Raw genomic sequence first — 23,363 nt, 5'->3', positions numbered from 1 at the left:
TACGCCCTAGATGATTCCAAACATTCACCATTCTCAGTACCGTGGTATTTCAGAAGCTCTGAAGACTCGGTGTTCTCTTTCTGCATAGATGGGCCTGGGGAAGAAAAGGCGCTACATAATTGAGAGAAACTCTGAATTATATTAATATATAGGACGTAAATACGAATAATGTGGTATACAATTAGTTATATCTCCAATTGGGCTTTCAGTAACCGGCGTCTCACTCCTACTTCGAATCCAGTATCGACCTATAGATATCGTTAGGTACCTAAGTAAGGAAAACTATTTATACCTTAGGTAGTGGTGCCTGGCTTATTTAGCTTCGATCCAAGCGTTCGGCGCCAGGGTTACGGTAATATACCAAGTTTGAACCGGTAAGGACCGCCGGCCTATCTCTGTCCGAAGCAGGTCAACCTGATCAGATCTCAACCGTGATTGGTTGGTTCGGTTACGCGACAACCTCAAATTAGCACCAACCACGGATACGACGACGTAAAAGAGAGAGGATCCTCTCGCCGTCGTTAAATGCCGTATGCGATCGCAGCCCCGCATATAGATTTCCTTGTGCCGCTAGGATACATACATCTATGTACGTCTATGTTAGGTACGCATTAGAGACAGTCATGTGGGAGAATTGGCTGGCTTACAGGGCTTAAAGCGTCGTCTCCAACTTATATTTTTGATGAAGCTATTAGGCAGTACTCCAAAGCTGAACACTCCCCGCGGCATTGCCTTCATCCCCGCTCCGCTTGCTCCGTAAATGATTATCTTCCGGACCTCCATCGGAGATCTCTCTTATAATATGTAGTTTGAGCATTAGTCTTGGCAATTGTAAAAGTTGAGTTAATAGCATTAAAGCTTCCCTATTCACTCGGAGCTCAGAAGCAACTGGTGATGAACTTATTTGATGTGTCTCCTTCCCCCTGCTTTCCCTGTGGCTATCTATCATCTCAATCAAACTCTAGATGATACTTTTTAAAGCCATAACTATATCCTACCAAACGTAAATCCTCCAAGAGATATCTATTCCAACTCCAATAAAGACCTTAAAGATGTTTAAGCAGTACGAATACGTACCAACCAATTATGAGCTGGTCACTCCACACGAGACAAGCCCAGAGAAGACTCTCTTACTTACGCTCTTGTCCAACGGCAAAAACAACCATGAAAAGTGTCATTTCGTGTTCGAAGTGCTGCGTCCAAATGTGTTTCGTACCACTTTCACCACTCAAGAGCACTCATTACCGCCGTATCCCAGCGCAAACCGTCTGAAGCCATCTCTCGGAGATGTCAACCCCGAGGTCAGCGTTGACGTAGAAAAGCATTCCCAAACTATCAACCTTGGCCATATAAAAATTGATATCAATTGGTCGAACACGCCAATTGTCTCTCTTTCTATAGACGACCAGAAGAAGCCGATCCATCGCGATCTAGACTTCCGATCATATACGGTCGATGGCACCGGAATCGCGCATTACACGACTTACAAGTCGGATAGCTTACACGTTGGGCTTGGAGAGAAGGCCGCGCCGATGGACCTCAGCGGCCGAGGGTTTAATATAACTGCAAGCGATACTTTTGGGTACGATGCTTACCGGACAGACCCTTTGTACAAGCACATCCCTCTGCTAATAAACGCCACTCCCGATGGTTGTGTCGGTATCTTCTCGACTTCTCATTCCCGAGCAACCTGGGCTGTTGGGTCGGAACTAGACGGACTGTGGGGCCATTACAAGGTCTACCGACAAGCCCACGGCGGACTTGAAGAGTACCTTATCGTTGGGAAGACCATTGCCGAAGTTGTGCGATCTTACGCTGAGTTGATAGGTTTCCCGTTGCTTGCGCCCCGGTACATGATGGGCTACATCGGCGGTGGCATGAAATACAGTATGGAGGACTCTCCGCGCGCATGCGACTCCATCCTCAATTTCATCAAGAACTGTGAAAAGCACGGCATGCCGTGTTCGGCTTTTCAGATGAGCTCGGGGTACACGGTAGCCGAAACCGAGCCCAAAACGAGGAACGTCTTCACTTGGAATCGCCACCGCTTCCCAGACCCGCGGGGATTCACGCGCGAGTGTCACAAGCATGGTGTTCGTCTTTTGGCAAACATCAAGCCGTACGTTCTGGCAACCCATCCAGCTTATACGGAACTGTCGCAATCTGGTGCTTTCTTCAAGGACCCCTATACTTCGACTACTGCAGTCACGCGACTCTGGAGCGCTGGAGGAGGAGAGAGCGAAGAGGGTAGTCATCTTGATTTTACTTCCAAGGCGGGATATAATTGGTGGTACAATGGAGTAAAGGCCTTGAAAGAGGTTGGAATTGACGCCATGTGGAATGATAATAACGAATACAATCTTCCCAATGACGATTGGCAATGCGCACTCGAAACTATTGCCGTGCCTCCCGGCGAACCTCGCAAGCATGTTGGGTTCTGGGGTAGAGCATTGCATACTGAGCTCATGGGTAAGAGCTCTCACGATGCCGCGATCGAAATCGAACCCAAAGTCCGTCCTTTCGTTCTCACCCGCAGCGCGACAGCGGGAACCATGCGATATTGCGCTAGCTCTTGGAGCGGCGACAACGTAACAAGCTGGGAAGGAATGAAAGGCGCGAACGCGTTGGCGTTAAACGCAGGGTTTTCTTTGCTTCAGGTAAGTATTAAGCTGAAGTGCTTCGAGTTTGATCCCACCTGAGAGTTCTACGGCTCACTTATAAAAGTGCTACGGCCACGATATTGGCGGCTTCGAAGGTCCTCAACCTACGCCGGAGCACCTCGTCCGTTGGATACAGCTTGGCATCCACTCGCCACGTTTCGCTATCAATTGTTACAAAACCAATCCGGACGACAACCTTATAGGCGAGGTGATTGAGCCGTGGCAATATCCGTCTGTGGCGCCAATCATTCGAGATGCGATTGAGCGTAGATACGAGCTGATACCATATACGTACTCGCTCATGTTAAAGTCTCATCAGGAGGCAATTCCACCTCAACGATGGACTGGCTGGGGTTATGAGTCTGACCCTGAGGTCTGGACTAAGGAGTTACTAAAAGGCGATACTCAATACTGGTTTGGGGATTCTCTGCTCATTGCAGGTGTCTACGAGCCCGGCGTCTCCAGCGCAAGGGTTTACCTTCCAAATCAAAGCGGGAGCGACCTGGGATTCTTGAACCTCACGGCGCCATATCAGTATCTCGAAGCCGGTAGATGGCACGAGATCTCTTCGACTTGGTATAGCTCGATCCCAGTACTCGCGCGTATCGGGTCCGTCATTTCGACGGGAAAACCTAGGCCAACTACGTGCATTGCTGCGGAAGACCCGGAATTTCCAAGTATGGAGAAGGACGACTATCGGGGAGTTGAGATTTTCCCTCCGCCGCAGGCCCGATACCCTCACTGGCCTAAGGGTAATGAAATTTCGAGTCCTGATCACGCTCCTGCGGAGATAAAATGGTTCAGCAACACGTGGCTCGAGGACGACGGCGTAAGTCCAGCGGATAAGCCAACGCTCTGCGAGGCTAGTATCGACTACGGCGTATCAAGTGAGCATATCCGCGCCAGGGTGGTTTTGAAGAAATATAGCGAATTTGAGCCGTTGTGGGTCAAGAACGGCGTCACGTTGGTGTTACCCGTTGGCGAAGAGCGCCCTGTGAAATTAGAAAACGGCGGAGATGTTGAGGACTTGGGACGTGACAAGAAGAGTCGGCGCATCTGGAAGATTGATGTCGAAGTGAAGGGTTCCAAGGAAAAAGGTGTGAAGTGATAAGACGTGAAGTAATACGGGACGTGTGTAATAACCTCCCTATTATGTCCTACAAAACAAAAATATGTATTTGGTTTGTTAACAAGATGGAAAAGCAGTTCACCGAAGATTTGGTGTTCTCACTTGTGCTTGTTTGTATCTAGCGGCATGCAGCTATAAGTAGTGCAAAATCCGACGAGCCTAACATCTAAGCATCAGTGGTTTAGTGGTAAAATCCATCGTTGCCATCGATGGGCCCCGCGTTCGATTCGCGGCTGATGCATTTCTTTTTCTACATTTTTTACTTGAATTATCTATCAAATTAACTTTTTTGACAGGCATTTTCTATTCCTTTTTTGCACGTATTGGAGATGTGAAAGTATCCCCTCGACATCGCACTCCTTCGCCGGATCCTAACACTGTTGAGCACAATGCTACTAGGTTGCAAGAGGCATAAGGTGGGGATGGCAGGTGCTGGGATTAGAGGGAGGAGAGCATCACGGCTGAGTTGCATCCGTTTCAGCCCCCAACTGTCACTGATCTTTCTGGAGACAAGATCACCTGTGAGGTTGTCGAGTGGCTGATGGCTGGCGTTTCAATCACTTTTATGCTTTATTATTTCCGCCATACTCAACATTATTAAAGGCGAAGGGGAAAATAACAAAGCCACCGTCGCGCTCAGTGCTCATCTCAGCTATGATATAGTATTGGTGAAGTCTCCGGGTCTAGTGTGCTACCACCAGTATGGACGAGTTTGCTCAGCTGGCCCGCGAGAACTTCGAGGTCTTCCAGCGATATGGCGACGTGGCGCTCGGTTCCGACCCCAAGCTCCGCGTCATTTCCATGTGTGCGTCGCCCCAGGAGCCGATAACGTACGACGAGAAGGATTTGAAGCTCAGTCACTTGCCCAAGTTCTTTAGGGGACGACCTGGTAGTGAGAACTCACACAAAAGTGCAACAGCTGCGCCGCCAGCTGCCTCCCTCAAACTAGTCGTAATAGACAGCCGGCTGGAGTCATGGTCTACCCCCTTTCCGTCGCTCTGGGTCACGAAAGACATCTTTCTCGGCCTCGTCGACGCGATGCACATGAGCCCGGCGGCGTTATGGCTTTTGCGCAGCGAATATGACGGTTTCCATTATTTTCCTTCTTCCTCTGCGATTTACGACAAGGTCGAGGGACAAGAGGACGCGACGGCGGATGTCGACACATATTATGTCGGGACGTCTAATTTCGTGCTGGTATGGACGTTTAACCAGCAGACCCTACAGACGCACGCGTTGTGGATTCTACGACAGCAGCATAGCTTCAGTAGCAGCGCGCCTGCCGCCTGGTTTGTTAACGTGCTGAGGCGGCACCAGGAACACCTACGATCGCCATTCCTTCTAGCATACGTAACGGCATTAAGCGTGTGCTGCATGTTCGACGGCGAAATCTCGTACCGGGCGCATATGGTACGGCTAACAGAGCGCGAGACGGGCTACAGCCGGCACTCTAGTAGTATCGAAGAGCGTCTAGGGATGGAATCAATTACAGTTTATATCAAGGACGTTGGCGAGGTGTTAAACCACATCGCTAACAACGAGCGTCACTTCCGCCTAATAGATGTCGTTTTGGACTTTGTCCTCGACAGTGCGTTGATGCCAGATGCAGCAGCAGTCGGGGACGAAAGCACACGGCGTTTAATAGCAACTATACCTCTATTAAGGAGGCGCATGCACGCCTCACAGGAATACCTAAAATACCTGAAGGAGCGCGCCGAGCGTCTTTCGACCGTGGTAAGGCTCCGATTCCTACTTTTTTGTTTCTGCTTTCTGTTTTTTCCTTTTCCTTTTTTTTTTCTTCCCGTTCCCCTCCTTTTCCCCTTACCCGCAAGACATATAGTTAGGTATCTAGCGACAGAAACAAGCAAATAAGCAATTTCAACTAACGAGTCCCGCAAAAGCTCTTCGCACTCCTAACGCACGAGGACTCGGCAACAAATGCCGAGCTCGCAGATGCTGGCCGGAGGATCGCAGAGGCGGCGCGGCGCGACAGCTCGAGCATGCGGACGGTAGCGATAATGACGATGGCGTTCCTGCCCGCGACGTTCTTTGCCGCGCTATTCGCGCTGCCGTCGCTAGACTGGCACGCCGAATCCGCCGCCGGCGTCGTTCAGAACCCCGGGTTCTGGGTGTATTGGGCGTTTACGCTGCCGTCTACCGCGGTCGTATTCGGTCTGTGGCTGTTGCTGGATCGCCGGAAGAGTGATGATGGGAGAGATAGGGGCGAGGAAGTCGTGATAGAGGGCCAGCTGCGTGATGAGGGGAGGCCGCGGAGTGGTGAGGGCAAGTTAGGATAGAGTAGGAATACGATGGCTGTCCTTGACAGAAGAGGCAATTCAAAGCAAAGTCACCCGAAATACCAGGCCCTTGGGGAGTTGCCGGCTTCTAGTGATATTACCTATTCTACAACACGCCTACTTCTGGTAATTATACGCTCCGAGAAACTTGATAGGATTATATTAATTAGCTCCTCCATGTCCTCGTAATGACTAACAAGATATATTTAAAATCCGATTGCTCTCCCTATTCTCTTAAAGACCTCGCCAATGCTGATGAGGGAATGCATTTATAACCGTCAATGGCTTTTATTATTGCGTTTTGAAACCAGCGCGTACTCCAAATCTGAAAATGAATAAACCGCATTAACTTAGAAATGCAAATGCCCGACGTAGCGAAGCAACAAGCGAATTTAGACTAAATCCAGGACGTATGTACTCCTTGGCTCGTTAAAACCATTCGAAACTCCATACAACGCATGCAACGTAAGTGCTACCCTTCCGAATGTAAGACCTGCTCCATATCTACCTAAGGTAGCCATTGTTTCCTGGGTTCCTACGCCATGTCATATAGGCTATTACCACCCCTCATCATCTTCATCTTCATCAAGATGCTCTTCGGGCATTTCCGCTACCTGACTACCATTTCCTAGTAACCCATCTTCATCTTCGACTTCATCATCTGGAAATCCAGCATAGTCGTTTCCATCCCAACCTTCACTGCCCATCGATGCTTCAACATCCGAGCCAGTATCTAAATTCGATGGGATGGGGTTTTCCTGGCGGAACTGGTTTAGCTTCTCAAATAGAGACATCGGCTTCGTCTTCACAGGTTCCTCATCCTCGGATTCGCCAGACTCCTCTGACTCTGACTCGCGCACACTGTTGCGGTTTTTCTCGGCGTCTTCATCCGTATGCCCGTCATCCTCTTCTTCAGTATCAGAAAGGAATACGCGACTTCTTTTGGCAGGTCGAGATGATTTCTCACTCTTATCACCGTCCTCATCTTCAGTATCCGAAAGTATAACGCGACTTCGTTTAGCAGATTGGGACGATATTCGAACCTCTTCGTCATTCTCATTGGCAGACTCATCTTCGTCATCCGAAGACACGATACGACGTTTGCGTCGGGCTGTCTTCTGGACTGGTTCTTCGTCAGAAAGACCATGTTCCGAAGCATCATGATGGCGACGAGGGGATTCGGGCTCGAGGCTAGAGAATTTTCCACCTTCCATTTCACCGTCTAGATAGAGATGGATATTATCGTCCTGAATGGGAGAAAATCCGTTGAAGACAGACGAATCATCTTCATCAGAATTAGATTGCACGACCAAATCATCGTCATCCTCCTCCTCGTCTGAGGCGCTATTGCTTTCGATTGTCGCATCATCTATTCCCTCGCTTTCATACTCATCGTCGTCTGACGAATCGAACGGCACATCGGTGTCCCAATCTGAAGGCAGCAGCCTTCCGGACTTGAGGGATTGGTAGAGGCGAAGCTCTTCATCAAATGCGAATTCGACCATGGTCCAAATTGTCAAAGGGTTGGAGTTCTCAGCGAGAGTTTGGACATGCTCTTCAGCAGCATGCTCTTCAGCAAACTTTCGGTGGTTCTCGAGATCGGGCCAGCAAAACATGGACCTCAGAGTCTGGGGGCCGAGCGTTGGGTCGTGCTCTGTCTGCTCTATGCAGAAGCGCTGTACTAAATCGGACGCGCACCATCTTAGCTCATCGTTGGGATACTCATGACTACCATGACAGTGAAATACCGCTTTCAGCGTCGGATGAGCCGCCAGCCTCGGATAGAGTATGGCTTTATTAGCTTCTCGAAGGCCATCAAAGGCAATATTTTTGGTGCTTCCAAGAGAGGAAAAGAGGTCTTCCAAGTGAGCGGGACGAAGGATAGAGCTTATAGAGAGAAGTACGATGTCCCTTTCGCTATTATAACGAATAACACCACTCCCTAGATGTATGTCAAGAGTGTCGGGATAGAATTTCAATGCCAGGGCGCGACTTTCGCGATGGGTAGCTAGCATTGCTCTTGCGGGGGCGGTCTGTTCTATCAGACCTGCGCTTCTCCAGAACTGCACCGGGCTTGTCATGACAAACATGCGAAATACTCGGGCTTTCTCTCTAAGATCCAGGTCGAAGAATTCCCAGACATGGGCACGAAGTTCAGGAGGTAATGATCTGAATTGTGGGAAATAAAACGGTTCCGCGGCGGTAGATGTATCATTCAATTCGTCATACTCGTTCTCAGATTCGGCAGCTTCCATATCTAGGAAATTGTTGACATCTTCTGAGTCGGAATCGTCGGGGTCATAGTTGCCAAGGTCTTCACCGGATTCCTCCTCACTGCGATCCGACGCGGTGTGGTCCTCAATATCAGATTCCTCCTCCATGACGGGGGATTGTTGAATAACGAGAATAGATTAATTTACTTGTAGGAGTGCCAAACTTGGGCGTAATTAAAAGGCGCGACGACGTCTTGGACAGAAAAATACCTAATAAGTAGATTGAAAGTCGAGAATTCAATGTCGAGAATTAAAAAGGTGAGGTAGGAAGGTGAAGTAGGTAACTAGAGGAAGAGGATGCACAGTAAGTACATGCAGTACATGTAGGAAACTTCCAAAATTACGGCATGGCTTCAGTGGGCAGTTAGGTACCTACCTCTAAAAGATGTTTTGCAGGTGCTGGGCTAAAAAAATACGTGGATCAACCTTCCCTGCCTTCAAAACCGCGTCGATGGGATAGTGGGGCTTAATAGGTATTCCCCCACAAAGAGGCAAGTACCTCCTACCTCGTCAGATCAGGTACCTACAGGCTACCTTACCGCAGGCCATATGCAAAGCATGCATCTTACCTTACCCGAAGCCTCTTAAAATAGGTACATTTTTAAAGAGATGGTGTACCTAATATACCTCTGCATAAGGTTAGTGTTAGGTAACCACCTGCAAGCATACAACACCTACCTTACCTTTAGGTACTAGGTACCTAATGTACTCGCCTACCTAAGGTAAACTCCTCCTGTAATCTTCGCCTCTGTATATTTTCACCTCTACAACTTCTACTCTACAATTTCTATAATCTCCCTCCTGATGAAGATTTCGGTCATTTTGATTCAAACCAATCGGACTTATTCAATTGATTACTTAGAGCTATTTGGAACCAACTACCTCCGTAGCCATCGTCATCCCGTCCCTCCATACATACACCTTTCACTAATCACCTAATCCTCTCATCAGAGTGTAAGAGTGGAAGTGTTCGTCGCCTCGCATATCAGAAGCATCATTAGGCGTGGTGAGTGGCATTGCTAATGATACCTTAGGTACCTAGGTTAGGTTAGGTAGCTTTAATGTCAACTCGAAAGCAGCACATGCATTCCTTAGGAGGTAGCCAGATTTCCTCATTTGCCAGTCAACTTGATTAGAGAGTCACCATGTCACCGGCATCCGCATAACGCTTTCGATACTTAGCCTCTCAGGTCCTCCTCCTTTCCTTCGTACATGTATCCTAGTATGTATCCCGGCATTGGATCCTACCTAACATAATGTAGTATGGATCTAGTAAACGCGTAATCCCATACTACTACTTTCTTTCCTACGACATCATCGTCACTTGCTGTGACCGGACACCTTGCTACTACCGCTATTGTTGGATCTTCGTTTCGTCAATATTTTCGAGTCACGATCTCGCGTAGTCTCCCGTGCAGTTTGTCGCTGCTGCTCAGCATCTCTGATCGTAAAACATCGCAAGATGCACAAGTAAAACGATACTTGCCTTACGAAGCCCTCGCCCCATGTGTTCCAGTCCTGACGGTTCGCCTGACTGCGGAAGTTGTCGGCCAACAGTACGAAACGTGCGAGGTGGTCTGCTAGGTCCCATCCTGCTCTCTTCTCTAGCCGCACGCGTGTCCACCTGTCAGCCGCCACGTCGCCCTGCTTCACCGACTGGAGGTCGAAGAATAGGTCTTCTGCTGCCCAGTATGGCTTCTCCCTAGCATTGCTACCTTGGCGGTAGTAGTGCACAAACTCATTCCCGAGCTTCAATATCTCTGGGGCGCTGATGAACTCTTGTATCGCCGTTTGGTTAGCGTCCGGTAATTCGGCCGCGACGTCTTGGAGTGTTTGGCTGATTTGGTTCCAAAGTGTCCCCTGAGGCGACCCCGCCCATTCCTTCCCAACACTTCTATGATGCCGCTTCGATGAACCTCTGCGCGACCCGTCTGCAGAGCTGGTGGATTCCTGGCGGCTAACGAGGGACGGCGAAAGGCCGAGGAGATCGGCAGTGCTGTGCGGCCGGGGAATCTCAGGCCGTAGGCGATCGATATAGTCGGCGAACAGCGCGACAGTATTCTTAGCGTCGCGCATGTCATGCATCAAATTATCTTGACATATTCGCGGTTCTGTCTGATGTTGTACGTATTGTGTAGTCGATGCCTGCCAAGGCTGCATGATTATTATCTAGATGTACCTCAGAGAAAGGTATGCGAAAAGTAAGTGCACCGCACAGAGCAGAAGGGGATTAACAGGCCAAAAAGTAGGACGGCAAGAAAACCGAGCCCGGTCCTGCTTGAGCGGACCCAATATGAGGTTCGCTGATCAAAACTTAAAGTGGTAAGAAACACCCTTCCTGAGGGATGGTAAAATCTAAATTAAACGCAATGGCCAACCAATATCTACCTAAGGTAACGATGGTGAGGTAAAGTGTGATGGTTACTCGCGTACCCCTGAACACGTGTGGTTTTCTGTTTTTAATCCACGTCACTTGCAAAGCTGATGCCTATCAGACGAAACAATCGCCTTGTGATACTGGGTGAAAACATTTATTTGCACCTTTTAAAAACAAAACAATCAGAGAGTAACACGTGAATTCCGCCTTTGTATCCAAGCGAAGTTTGCGCTCGCTCCCCGCCTTCTTGCGGGCTTTGTCCCACTATCGGGAGAAGGCAGTGCACGAAACAATGTTTCCTTTGACAAGCTCCTTCTAGGGAAAAGGAGAAAGATTAAGCTCTTTTAGGGATGTCGTCTTTTTTTTTTTTTTTTTTTTTTGTTTCCTTTCTGTTCTTGCTTTTTGTCTTCCCCTAAAAGTTACCCATCCTTCCATGCCCAAACCTTAGAAGCCCACCCCCTCCCCCCCCTTTATTCAACAGTGGAACCAATGAGCAGCAACGCGTTTAACAGCCAACGTAGATGGCGTTGGCGAAAAGCGCATAGGTGTCGGCGTGGTTCAGGTTCTGAGACCCAGAAAGGCTGCGAACACCCTGGTATCCATAAGTGCCGTAGTCTTCGGTGCCGTAAAGATGGGTCGATTCGTGGAGAGTTGTCGTCGCCTGGTCTTGGGCGTGGCAAGTCCTGGACAGGGCCGGCAGCGCGGTGAAGTAAAGGTTGCAGTTGACTTCGTATTGGGCCGATGGAAGGGTGTACGCTAGGACACCGCTCGAGCATGCGCCATACACGTCGGAGCAGTAGAGTCTTGCGCCCGAGGTAGTGCTGCTACATTGGCTGGCCACCCTCGAGAAGAAGCTAGCAACCGTGCTGCGCGTGGAGCTAGTGCTCGACTTGAAGTACTCGGTCAGCTTAGAAGCCGAACCTGAGGTCGCAGCGGTCTGGGCGGCTGAAGCTAGAGCACGGCAGTTGCTGATGGCCGTGGTGGTAGCGGTACGCTTAGTTCCGGTGCAGTCGGACTGAACAGCGAGACGCTTAGCGTGGAAGCGGCGGCGGACTTCCTTGGCGGCAGCACCGTCGACCTCGGCGGTGATGGTACTTCCAGCGACCGAATAGATGCCGGCAATGTCGGTGGTGTTAAGCTCGGCGTATGATAGAGCTCCCAAGGAGACAACATCATACTTGCCACCAGCGCTAAGGTCGTAAGCCTGAGCGACGTCGAAGGTGGCCTCAACAGTCTCGCCAGCAGCGATTGTCTTGAAAGCATCCTCGTCAAGTCCAGTAGTCAACACACGCAGACGGATGCCGTCAAATTGAACCTTGTTACCTGGCGAATCTCTCCGTTAGTCGTCTCTAACAGACCGTGACGGATTCAAGAGAAACTCACCACCCTGGTAGATAGCAACCTTCTCAGTGGCTGCATTCTCGTCGAGGAAGGTACCCGTCTTGAATACCTTCAAGTCAGAAGCGCCACTAAAAATATCGAGTTAGTTCTGGTCAGCCTATTAGAGCTCAACAGAGAGTAGAAGAGTTCCCTGGAGTTTGGTCTCTACGTACGTGTTGGTGATGCTAGCCTTAACGGCTGTGTTGCCAACCATCTCAAGCTTGACATCGAGAGGGGAGTCACGCTTGTTTAGGTCGACCGAAAGAGCGCTGGCCAGAGAGGCGAATAGCGAGATACCGGTGGCGAACTTCATCTTGAAGATATGTAGATTGCGTTGAACTGGCTATGAGCTGCTGGAAGATCTTGTTGGAGCTGCCTGCTGATCCGAATTTTCTTCTTACTTCGAGGAGAGAAAGGGAGCCTTATATATCCAGCGAGTACAAAATGTCGAGCTCGAATATTCCGCCTGAAGTATGTCTCTAGAACGACAATTTTATTTCTAGACACATTCAGGAAGCTGCAAAGCAGGGTAGGAGAATGCTGTCTTCTTCAAGTGTTGAAACCAGACGCCAAGCCGGTGGAATCATACACTCGACGGCGATATGACCACTCACAGCCACATAAACACGGTAGTCGAAGTAACGCCGTGATGTGTCTCCAGCACTAACAATATAACCAGTGACCAGCATCCTAATTCAGGCAGAGCCGCGTTAGTGTAACGACCCTACGCGTTCGCTTTAGAGGCGATACTGCAGGAACACGTCCAGGGAGAAATCGTATGGGCGATAACAAGCCGTCTTCCAACTTCGGAAGGAGATCGTTACAGGTCCGGCGGGAGGTAAGATAGCATGGCATTTTCGCTTAGCTTTGTCAACATTGTCGTCCTGTCGGAAACGACGGCAGAGCTACTAAACTAGCGACCCCATTCGTTGATTGTAACCTCTCCATCAGGTACGAATAACAATCTCCCTTATTTAGGGAGGCACTTATAATTGTCCCCTTAGCGCATGGAATTATCGATCGATTCTCCAAGGCACGACGAGAAGAAAACCAGTCATTGGCGTTTTGCAGATACCCAGGACAATTTATCCGGCAGCGACGGATCTTGGGTATGATAGGCTAAGACACGTCGCCGCAGGGGGCCTGAAATGCCCGGGTCTTTGGCCCTCAGAATGCTTATCAACCCGGGAGAAAGTGACCGGATCTTCGACAAGCGCTGGATTGCGAATCGAGAAGCTAGGATTCGATGCCATGCAACTGACTACCATGATCTCCAAGATATCATAAATCTCGGTTTTTTTCCCGGTGTGTAATTGTTAGAGCTTCCCGATCTCGCTAAGACTGCTACTATAGTCCTCTTTCAACTATCGTCGATATATGCGGGCCTATTGAATTGCCGTCCAAAGTCACCCACAGCATTCCCGACCTTCCTTGACTTCCATCGGCTCCTTTGGCTTGGCGCATATATCGAAGCTTATACGAGTAGGAACCGTTGGGGCGGGGAGGAAAATGCCGTGAAATGCTTCTTTTGGGGCTCGAGAAGCGGGCGGTAAGGCAATTCATATCCTGGTCTCCCTCAGGTCCCGCCTTTTAGCTTCGAGCCTCAAGTCTAATACAACATCGATTAGTACTACCACCTGCTCTATTGGATTAGTTCCTCCGCCCCTATCATTGCGCGTTGTTACCATCGCTGGTCACCTTAAGCTCAAGCTCTCTCGGAAAGACCCCGTACTTCCCGACAGCATACGTCGAGATAAACGAGTGATTATGCCACCTATCAAAACTGCGTCGACGTATGTGAGCCAAAGACGGCGATTAATCAGCGTCCTCGATCGGCAGGTCCTGGAGAGCCTTGCCATCTTGATCTACGCTCAGCATTCCCCCCTCTCATCGCCTGAGAAGTGGTAGATAGCAACTGGTTAGCTCTAAGAGGACAGCAGCCGACTCAATTCACCTTAACGGCTGTCATATCATAAACATCCGAGCCTATTCGTCCCCTCGGGGCGTATTAAATCGCCGTAGAAACTTTACTTCTTCCTATTGCAGCAGTTAATTGAATGCAAGATCTAATAGTAGTAATTATACTAGGTAGGTAGTTAGGTGAAAAGAAGATACCTCTAATCTTGCCATGATAACGAAAGATCTCCATTGCCAAGCCGCGATAGTTGCTACCTGCTGGATCCGGGGAGGTCTCAACGCAAGATGATATAATTCCTCGAATTATTGATAAAGAACCGCCTCGATATCCCCCCTGTGGTAATAGATATACGTAAGAAGAAGAAGGAGGAGAAGAGATAATCTGTTCAGAGACCGGAAAGCAGTAGCTGAAGGACGGGTTCCATAGAACATATAATGGGGTTAGTTACCTAAGGAAGCATTCGTTTCTCTAAGTTAAGGGTCGAAATACTGAGAAAAAAAAATATTAGGTACCTCTTATGAAAAAGGGAAGAGAAGTCAAATCAGGAGGACTATGTATGTTATGGCTCAATACCCCTTCTACTCATATACTACTCTAGATTGAGAACCTTGCTGGACGAGTTCCATAGAGTCGCAAATGGCTACTGTTACCTCGGCGAGCCAGTCTGTATCAGTCTAGTCTTAAAGCTGGTATATAGTTCTACTTTAAGTGTAGTTCTAGTTTGAGTATAAGGTATACTACCTATTCTAAGGTAGGTAGTGAATATGCCGATATACATGCGCTAGACTGGCTGGTCTGACTACCTACCTCTTAGGTACCTAGGTAGGTAGTCTTGGAAAGAAAAAGGAAAAGAGAAAGGGGGTAGGAGGTAGATATTGAACTTTACGCTTCATTTCATTCTTTCCCCATGGTCCGGGACAACTGCACTGCACTGCGCTATGATTTCCGGCCGGGGAGCCGCTGTATCCGGATGTCTGGCCGCCCCCCAGCATTAACAATTACCTACTGTACAAGAATCATATATAACGTTCATACTTTGTGCGACGCATGGTTCGTATCTCATATCCAGACGGAGGGAGGAACCGGTCCAAACCACGCTAAATAACCTTCCGGTCTTCTTCCTTTGAGGGTATTCGTACACTCCTCGTGGATCTCTGTTGGTTCTCATTACGAGAGCTTCCTAGTTTGATTTTGTTTCCAAAAATTGTGTGAGGTGTTATTCTTTTTGTTTTTGTTTTTTTTCCCTCTTCAGCTCCCACCGGATTTTCCATATCTTCCCATTAGGGCGTCAACTTCCCTTTGTAACGCATCGAGATCTGCCAGTATTTCCGCCCCTTGTTTTGTATCGGCCACAGCCACAGCCTCGGCATTGGCTTGGGTAATTGTAGCCTCTTTCTGAGTATCACCACTTGTGTTCCCTGTGCTCTCAGCAAGTACAGCTGGATTTTCCACGCTTGCACGACTACTCCCCCGTTGCCTTGGAGGGGGTGGGGGCGGTGGCACTCCCCCGTCTTTCTCCCTACTAACTCGCCTAGTTGTGTTAGACCCGTTGCCAAGGTCTACACTTTTGACGCTTGGTGGACGTCGGGTACTTGCTTGCCTTGTGGGCGGCGGAGGCGGCGGGGATAATTTGGATATGCCGTCTTTATTTGTGATTATAGTCGCTGGACTACCTTGGGCCTCTATCTGCCCACTCTTACTTACGGACCCAAGACTGGTTCCCATTACATTGCGCTCGTTTTCGGTTGACGCCGTAGCAGATACCGGCGTAGAGTTTGCTTGACTTGGACTCTTAAACGAACTCCCGTGCCTAGCATGGTTCGGCCGGCGAGGAGGTGGCGGAGCAGGTACGTTCGGATTATTAGCCATGTTGGTATTCGTGCGTAGACTATCGGTTCGGGACCGGTTCGACTCTATCGACGATCTCGGCGGGGTATCCTCATCTGCATTCGTTGTGTTAATGGAAGGCGCTCTACTATCGCTTCTTCCATGCCGACGTGGTGGCGGGGCTGCGGGTTTGCGAGACTGCGTGATGCCATTCGACTCAGAATGGGGTTGAGAAGCTAAGGGAGGCATGGGCGGTTCAGGATTCGCCCGAAGATCGGTGAAAGGTTCAGGGACCTTGCCTATAGCTTCGCGATCGAATGGGGAATCAACTGCCTCTTCCACGGAGGGACGGAAAGGTGTTAGCGGGAGGGGTTTGTTCACATCAGTTGGTAGGAGCGGAGATTGTAACGGGGTGTTAGCCTGAGGGTTGGATTTACGTGACGGGTCAAAAGGAGGGATGGTGGTAAGATTCGTAGATATAGGAGGTGTTGGACTTCTAGTCGTATGGGATTCTATACCTGCGCCTAATTCGATCTTGATCAGTTTTCCATGTCGCGAGCTGGGCGGTGGTGGTTTCTTCTTCATTGAAGAGAGAGGAGCTGAGGAAAAGGGAGACGGAAGTAGGGCGCCTCTTTTCTCTCCGGAATCTTCCGCTCCCGTAATAGGTTGTGAGATTTGGGAGGTTTCTTTAGGAGGTACTGTATCAAATATAGACTGGCGTGATCTAGGACGTGCGTCCGTGCTAGTCTCTCGGCCATGTAAGGAGGAGGACTGAACCCTCAGATCCCCGCCTAATTCAGGCGCTGACGCGGATGGACGACCTGGAAAGTTTGCATGTCCTGTTAACAAAAGTCTTTTAAACGAGTCAACGTCGAGAGCCCCCTTTGTTAGCGATTTAGCATTTTGCCCTTGTCCCGATTGTTCTAAATCCTCCAGGGTTTTCGCGAAGGGATTCGCAGGAGACCCAAGTCGACCAAGCCCAGAACCATCCCGATCTTTTATAGCGAACGAGTCAGTGTCGAGGTCAATCTGATCACCGTACTCTGGTAGGTCACTATGATCACTATTATACCCATCATCGTGGTCTTCGTCGCTGTCGTCTTCGTCATCGCTTACGGACGGGAAACGGCTAACGGGTCCGGTATCCTCGGGTGAAGATGGAGGAGGCGACTGAACTCGAACTTTTTTCACAACTTTCTTGGGCTTAGGTTGAACCGGTGTTGTGTCTTTGCTTCTTCCTTCGCGTGCCTCATCTTCAGGTGGGGTAGACTTGAAAGTCGCAAAGGACGTTGGTGGGATAGGGTCAAAGGGCTTTTCGAAACTCGACGCTGGTACCGGGGCGGGGACGTCGCCTTCGGTAGAGAAGGTAGGATAGCCTAGCTTCCGGCGAAACGGGTTATTAGAGCTGAGGGGTTGATCTCGCGAAGACATGTTGCGATAGTTGAAGACCTAACAAAGCACAATTGAGGGTAGACTGTGCAGAGGTAGGTTGAGAAGCTACGTTAGGCTGGCCATGATATGTGATGCGCGATACATGAGTCGTCGGGTCGACGTCGGTATCGGCGTTGTAGTGTGGTGACAGCAATGACAGCGGTGGCAGGTTTATTGTTATCGTGTTGGGTTGTATGGTTTGTATGATTTGTATGATTCCCCTCCAGAAACTACGACATACAGTAAAAAATGAGATATTAACCCGGAAAAGATATACTGTATTAATTAATTGATAGGATAGGATAGGATAACTTTAAAGTCTTAAGGCTTGTTAGATATACGTTGATAAGTCGATAAAGTTAATAAGTTGATAATGTAAGATCAAGCCTTTCCAAGGCTTCCCAGCTGGGAGAAAGTGGCCGGGGGGTGGGAAGTCTTCGGAAGTTTCGGTAGCTGCTTAGCGGTTTGCGGTAACCCGATTGATAGCGATAGCGCGCGCCAACGGGTGCCTTAAACCTCCCGGTACCTAGAGCTTATTACCTACATAGTACAATACTACAAGCTATACAAGCTATACCTTAGGTAATGAATGGAGGAGGAAAAGTCGTGGTCCACACCGTCATTGAAATCTGTAAATCATAAGTTTAAGTTTAAGATGTGGAGAGTTTTACATACATCATCATATGTACATTAGGTACATGTACTAGGTAGGTAGGTATGTAGGTGATACCTACCTTAGGTAATGCACAGTACAACCAGTTGCACCAATCAAAATTAACACGATGCGCCGTACTACGTAGAGCAGTTTAATTTAAGAGGAACTATGCAACTAATGCAACTAGGAGGATCCCCGCAATAGGTACCTCCCCCCCCGGCCCCCCTTACTGGTCTGCTGGTTTGTAAATAGATCAGAAGCAAACGCGTCAACGGGAATCACCATTACTTAGAATTTAGACATCACAACCGCGACGAGACTTCAAAATATAAGGTCGGAAGCCGTGCAGAGGCCCTCGTTTTCATTGGTATAATTACAAGTATACTTCATCATGTCGTCAGTTCCATACCCATCCTCTAACAGATGCCATGACTTGGGGGGAATATGTGCGATCCAACCGAAACAACCATGATCCCGCGAGGGCAAGGACGATGTGCACACGAGCCGTTGGCACCGCTGAAGGTATGTCGGACACATCTGCAACGCTTCGGGGCTATTTATTGGCCCCCGTTCACCGAAATCCCTACCGACCCTTCCAAAAACACGCCTAATTCCATGGCGCAGTAAAGACGCACACGTAACTTTGTACCCTGTTCCCCGAACGCCATTAAACCGCCGAACCCCAACACACAATTCGAATGACTCAAAATCAAGACGCAAATGCTTATGCTTGTGCTTATGCTGCAGCTTCAGCCTTGGCCTCCTTCTTGGGAGCCTTCTCCTTCTTGGGAGCAGCCGCCTTTTTCGGCGCCGCCTTCTTGGTAGCTGGTTTGGCCGTCGCGGTCTTGGCGACTCGGCCGGTCTTCGTCTTTGCCAAAGCGGCAGGCTTGTCTTCAGTAGCAGGAGCCTAATCTCGTTAGCTAATGCAGGGCCTCGAGGAAACATAGGTAAACAACTCACGTCCTTCTTGGTTGCCGTCTTCTTAGCAGCAGGGGCTTTCTTTGGGGCGGCAGCCTTCTTTGCTGCGGGCTTCTTCTCGCCAGCCTCCTTCTCTTTCTTGGGAGCAGCAGCCTTCTTGGGAGCAGCAGCCTTCTTGGTGGCTGTTTCCTTCTTCGGGGCAGCCTTCTTGGTAGCGTCCTTCTCGGTATCCTTCTTTGCAGCCGGCTTAGTTGCGGCAGGCTTGGACTTCTTAGACAGCTTAGTACCTCCGGATGGTCCTATAGTAAATTAGTACATAGGTAAATATGGTAAATAGATGAGCATAAGGCGTGGCATACCCTTGGGCTGCTCGAAGATACCCTTATCAACGCCAGCCTTTAAGGCCTTGTTAAACAGAGAGTCGAACATCTTATCCGTGACGTTGATGGTATTGTTTGCTCGAACATATTTCTTGAGCTGTTGACGGCTATGATATAGTCAGCACGATCCGATCGGAGGGTGAACGCGACCACTAAAACAGTGGACATGATGACCAAGGGTGCACAGGTTTTCCTTACCTAGAACCATTTCTTTCCTTGAGCTACAGTCGATAAGACGCGTCAGCAAGCTCACTCAATAAATCTAATTAGATTGCACCAATGGTATAAGGTTGAGTGGCAGCGCTAGACAATGACCACCTGGCATGCAGCGCCGACCACTCATACCAAACACACGATGCGCCGGATGCAAAGGAATGGGAATATGTACATGAACAATAGCATCGGTAATCATATCCTATAACATGTTAGTACACCAGATGGGCCAGTAAAATGCCGGGTTGAGTTGTCGTTGCACATACCTGGTAGGAAGCGTGAGTGCTCTTAGGCTTGGGAGCTCCGTCTGCCTTCTTGGGACCCATTTCGAAAGGATTTGCTGGATTGGTAACGCGTTGCGAGGGATGCAGGTGGAATCGGTTGAAAATGATCAATTGGATCTGTGTAATAACTTTGGAGTAAATTGATCGAACGACGAAATGATTCTACTGAACGGGAAGAATATGGTCAAGAGGAAACGGAAGGGAGGGAGGCATTCGGTCGGGACGCGACAGCGAGAAAGGTGAGCTTGCTTATATATTAGGCGGGGGGTCGTGTACAATCAGTAAGTACGTTAGGTAGGCTGGTACAATCAGCTAGGTAGCTAGGTAGGTACGGCAGGAGAATTGGTGCTTCCTTTTCTTCCTCCCCCTCTCCCCCTCCATTAAAAAAATGGATTCACTTTAAATTTCTATGGGACTAAAATAAATAATACGGATGTACTTACCTGACCACCTACATATCCTAATGGAAGTAGGTACCTATTACCTACATTATCACATACTTACCTCCTACATTTACTTACCTACCTGGTATGTACTATGTGTGTTTAAATAATGGCAGGGCCGAAGTACTGTGTAAACAATATACCTAGGACAATACGCACCTTTCGCCCATAAATTTTGGACCCTATCGCGACTCTTCCTTCCCTGCTTGCGTTAAGTACCTTTAACATTTAAGGTTGCATTATCTCACTGAAACGTCTAAACTCTTTCCCCGTTGGGTTTAAATCCAAAATAACGCGCCGTCCGAGGGGCATCTCGTCCGAGCTTGCATAGCCTCCACCAACCAGTTAAATGGCTTAGAAGGACTGATTCGATGCTGATTTGGACCTCTCACATCACCCAGAATCTTTCCCCAAGTTAGATAAAATTAACCTGGGCTATCGAATTTTTTGATTGGTCGAAGCTCGAACAACAACTCACTCAACTAAGTACCCTATTTTATTTTTATTTTTTTAATTTTTTTTTCTTGTCACTTCTTAACTCACCTCAATCAAATCATGCGCCTACGAAAACTAGAGCCATCACACACCCAACTCTCCCACCATCCCCCCCTTTCTCAGTCGTTCTTCTGTTCTCCCTTTCTCTCTCTTCTTCAATATGCTCTCTCCCACACTTTACTATTTTTTATTTTTTTAATCGGACGATCTGTTGAGTCAGTTATTGACTTTCTATAGAATAGTCCGATTTAAGCAATAGGGGAAAAAACGAATAATATAACTAGTATAATGCAAAACTATGTATCTTGGTTCATCCCAAAAACTCCCCTCTCTTTTTTTGGTGTGTTCGGCCGATTTGGTATTTTGATGTTCTCGGTCGCATTTGAGATAGTGACTTATAACCCATGCATTGGTTTTCAAGCTTTATTTCAAGTGATTCTTGAGTTACCCAGCTATATTCAAGCTGTAATTAATGTCACATTGTTTTTCTTGCAATTCCAGAAAAGCAGATATAATTTAGCTAGGGTCTTTTACTACTGAACTCACCTTCGCATTCCCACGACATGAAGCTATCCGCATATCTTGCACCACCATCTCAACTGCCCAACACATAAATCTCATCTCTCGCTGATTTCTCTACTAAAAAACGCGCTTCAAGCGTTTTAAGAGGTAATCTCTAATACTATTCTTTTCGAGCTCTGACCTGACAGTTTCGATATCAAAACGCGTCCAAGTACACGTGAGAGATGCATTTTATCGAACTGCAAAATATCGCGGCGCATATTACAACGGCAACGGCAACGGCAACAGCATAAAGCTCCTAGGCTAACTACCTACCTGGTATTCTCGCACCAGTCTGGGTATTCCGTCTGAAAAGGAGCCAGCATTATTTATTTTGTCGACTTATCCGAAGCAGATTTCAGCAACTACGACTCGATCTCCCAGAACACATATGTACACATACGCGGCGCGTGTCACGACGAACCACATTCCTACAGGATGTCTCAAAGCTATAAGCTTGAACCGCTCCGTGTGCTCTACACGAATAAGGGGCTTACACCCGTTTCAACGCTCAACATGGTTCACTGCGAACCTGGCAACTTGACTGTCATTATCTCGATTTGTGCCTGACGGATTAAATGCAGACAACGGTATTACGATGTGGGGTCATGATTCGCCATTTTCATGTCCACGTCACACATTCGATCTGCCAACACTTCAGTCATTGAGCCTGACCATGAGATCTTGTTGACTTTACGGATGACTGGCGAGCATTCCGTCACAAACGTCTACCAATCTAAGCCATCCCATCCGAAGAAAGGGATTTTACTTGATGCAAATTCCCAGTACGAGCAGATATAGACACATTAAGGGTATTGCCGCGACAATGAATTCACGACGACTACAATATATACGGTCTTAGACTCCAACTTTCCTGTTGCGGTTCCCGTTCCGGCTTTGCTATCATTGGCTTGGTCATTTTGGACAGGTAACCCAGCGCTGGATTCCAACCGCTTCGAACAGCTATGGTAATAAAGATTGCGCAGATTAACATTCTAGGCCAGACCACCAGCAGCAGCATTCCGAATTTGCAATTCTACCTATCACGATACGTAATGCTGGCATATAACTTCTGATGCATTATAGGGTTCTGCAACTGAAGAACCGTCTACCTATCTTTGCAACTAGACATTGGCATATCTAGTTTATTTTCCGGGTTTCTGTAAAACTCCATGTTTGCAATAAAATAACACCCGTGTTTCTCTTCGCAGGGGGGGTAAACGGTCGGTAAGAATACTCCTACCACCACCAAGCGCATCATCTGGCGGCATTCTATTGAATGGACAGTCCCCGGAATCGAACAGTCGTTTGATCCTATCTATCACTTCCAACAGCAAGTATCCGGCTGGAGTCGTGGTTGGATTTCCCTGTGAAATATCGAAGAATTATACCACATCTACACACTGCTCTAGAGGTGTCGATAGCGTCGCCACCAAGGTATTCCCAAGTTCAACCCAGTTCGCAATATAACATATCCCTACCAACCGACCGATATAAGTCTTGGAAATCTATTATATGGCCTAGGCTCAACCATGAGTCGAGTGGGAGATTCGTGATTGCTAGGTGATAAACCTTTTCGGGGTAGGTTAGGTCTGGAATTTTACGTTAGCGACAGCTCTATCCAGCTCAGTTGATTTGTTTTGCTTACATCTACGCTCTCCCTCTTCAGACTAACTATGCCATTGGAATACCGAATTGTCCCGTCGATTGCTGGGGGGGCTCGAGTGAGCTTATATTGTGCCTTTGCTGATTATAATTAGTCGAAGACTTAAGCATCACATTCTTCAGATAATAATACCCTTCATACGCTCAGCATACTATATATACCAAAGCTATCCCCTTGATTCGGTGTCTATCGTGTCTATCCGAGGTCTTCGGGAATTCAACAAGCGTTGTGATGCCCCACATTTTGACCAAAAGGGTTCTTGCTCTAGTTCATATGATGTCATTATTGCTAATAATTTTATGATCATTAACAACTTGAGGCATTTTAGCATTGCATTAGAAGCTCCAGATCCAAATTCCCGGTGTTTTCTATGTGTTTCAACTCTTCAGAAGTTGGCGAATCATAAGCGATAGGAAATGATCGTCAACCCCGCTGCTTTTGCTCCGCACATGCAAC

General features: G+C 48.3%; 7 protein-coding genes and 1 non-coding gene across 8 annotated transcripts; 3 read left to right on the top strand and 5 right to left on the bottom strand.

Annotated features, from left to right (window-relative positions):
• Positions 1-1,052: 1,052 nt before the first annotated feature.
• Positions 1,053-6,086, top strand: F4812DRAFT_462160 (glycoside hydrolase family 31 protein; the record flags this gene model as incomplete). The annotated part of the gene is made up of 4 exons (XM_047937993.1): positions 1,053-2,657; positions 2,725-3,759; positions 4,477-5,523; positions 5,691-6,086. 4 exons carry the CDS (start codon positions 1,053-1,055, stop codon positions 6,084-6,086), a joined length of 4,083 nt encoding a protein of 1,360 aa, XP_047787149.1.
• On the top strand, positions 3,960-4,030 carry F4812DRAFT_t133. The gene has a single exon. It is a non-coding gene; the product is annotated as a tRNA-Gly (tRNA).
• A 145-nt stretch (positions 6,087-6,231) lies between the features above and the next one.
• F4812DRAFT_440583 (uncharacterized protein) lies at positions 6,232-8,708 on the bottom strand. Its single transcript, XM_047935155.1, has one exon. It carries the CDS (start codon positions 8,465-8,467, stop codon positions 6,644-6,646), a length of 1,824 nt encoding a protein of 607 aa, XP_047787148.1. The 5' UTR covers positions 8,468-8,708; the 3' UTR covers positions 6,232-6,643.
• A 401-nt stretch (positions 8,709-9,109) lies between these two features.
• Positions 9,110-11,120, bottom strand: F4812DRAFT_440582 (uncharacterized protein). The gene is made up of 2 exons (XM_047935154.1): positions 9,394-11,120; positions 9,110-9,327 (listed from the first exon to the last, which is right to left on the bottom strand). Exon 1 carries the CDS (start codon positions 10,517-10,519, stop codon positions 9,680-9,682), a length of 840 nt encoding a protein of 279 aa, XP_047787147.1. The 5' UTR covers positions 10,520-11,120; the 3' UTR covers positions 9,110-9,327; positions 9,394-9,679.
• Positions 10,881-12,527, bottom strand: F4812DRAFT_141178 (metallo proteinase). The gene is made up of 3 exons (XM_047929630.1): positions 12,290-12,527; positions 12,120-12,205; positions 10,881-12,059 (listed from the first exon to the last, which is right to left on the bottom strand). The coding sequence occupies exons 1-3, from the start codon at positions 12,427-12,429 to the stop codon at positions 11,242-11,244; spliced, it is 1,044 nt and encodes a 347-aa protein (XP_047787146.1). The 5' UTR covers positions 12,430-12,527; the 3' UTR covers positions 10,881-11,241.
• Positions 12,528-13,035: 508 nt separating this feature from the next.
• Positions 13,036-14,205, top strand: F4812DRAFT_141291 (uncharacterized protein). The gene is made up of 3 exons (XM_047929631.1): positions 13,036-13,421; positions 13,470-13,665; positions 13,745-14,205. Exons 1-3 carry the CDS (start codon positions 13,265-13,267, stop codon positions 14,022-14,024), a joined length of 633 nt encoding a protein of 210 aa, XP_047787145.1. The 5' UTR covers positions 13,036-13,264; the 3' UTR covers positions 14,025-14,205.
• Positions 14,206-15,282: 1,077 nt separating this feature from the next.
• F4812DRAFT_462155 (uncharacterized protein) lies at positions 15,283-17,292 on the bottom strand (the record flags this gene model as incomplete). The annotated part of the gene is made up of 1 exon (XM_047937992.1): positions 15,283-17,292. One exon carries the CDS (start codon positions 17,290-17,292, stop codon positions 15,283-15,285), a length of 2,010 nt encoding a protein of 669 aa, XP_047787144.1.
• A 1,391-nt stretch (positions 17,293-18,683) lies between these two features.
• F4812DRAFT_462154 (uncharacterized protein) lies at positions 18,684-19,784 on the bottom strand (the record flags this gene model as incomplete). The annotated part of the gene is made up of 6 exons (XM_047937991.1): positions 18,684-18,854; positions 18,908-19,164; positions 19,225-19,352; positions 19,444-19,466; positions 19,634-19,660; positions 19,725-19,784. 6 exons carry the CDS (start codon positions 19,782-19,784, stop codon positions 18,684-18,686), a joined length of 666 nt encoding a protein of 221 aa, XP_047787143.1.
• Between the last annotated feature and the right edge of the window lie 3,579 nt (positions 19,785-23,363).

This window comes from Daldinia caldariorum (genome assembly GCF_022478825.1).
Source record: "Daldinia caldariorum strain CBS 122874 unplaced genomic scaffold F4812scaffold_17, whole genome shotgun sequence".
In the NCBI taxonomy this organism is placed as follows: Eukaryota; Fungi; Ascomycota; class Sordariomycetes; order Xylariales; family Hypoxylaceae; genus Daldinia; species Daldinia caldariorum.
This window is presented reverse-complemented; position numbering and strand designations above follow the sequence as displayed.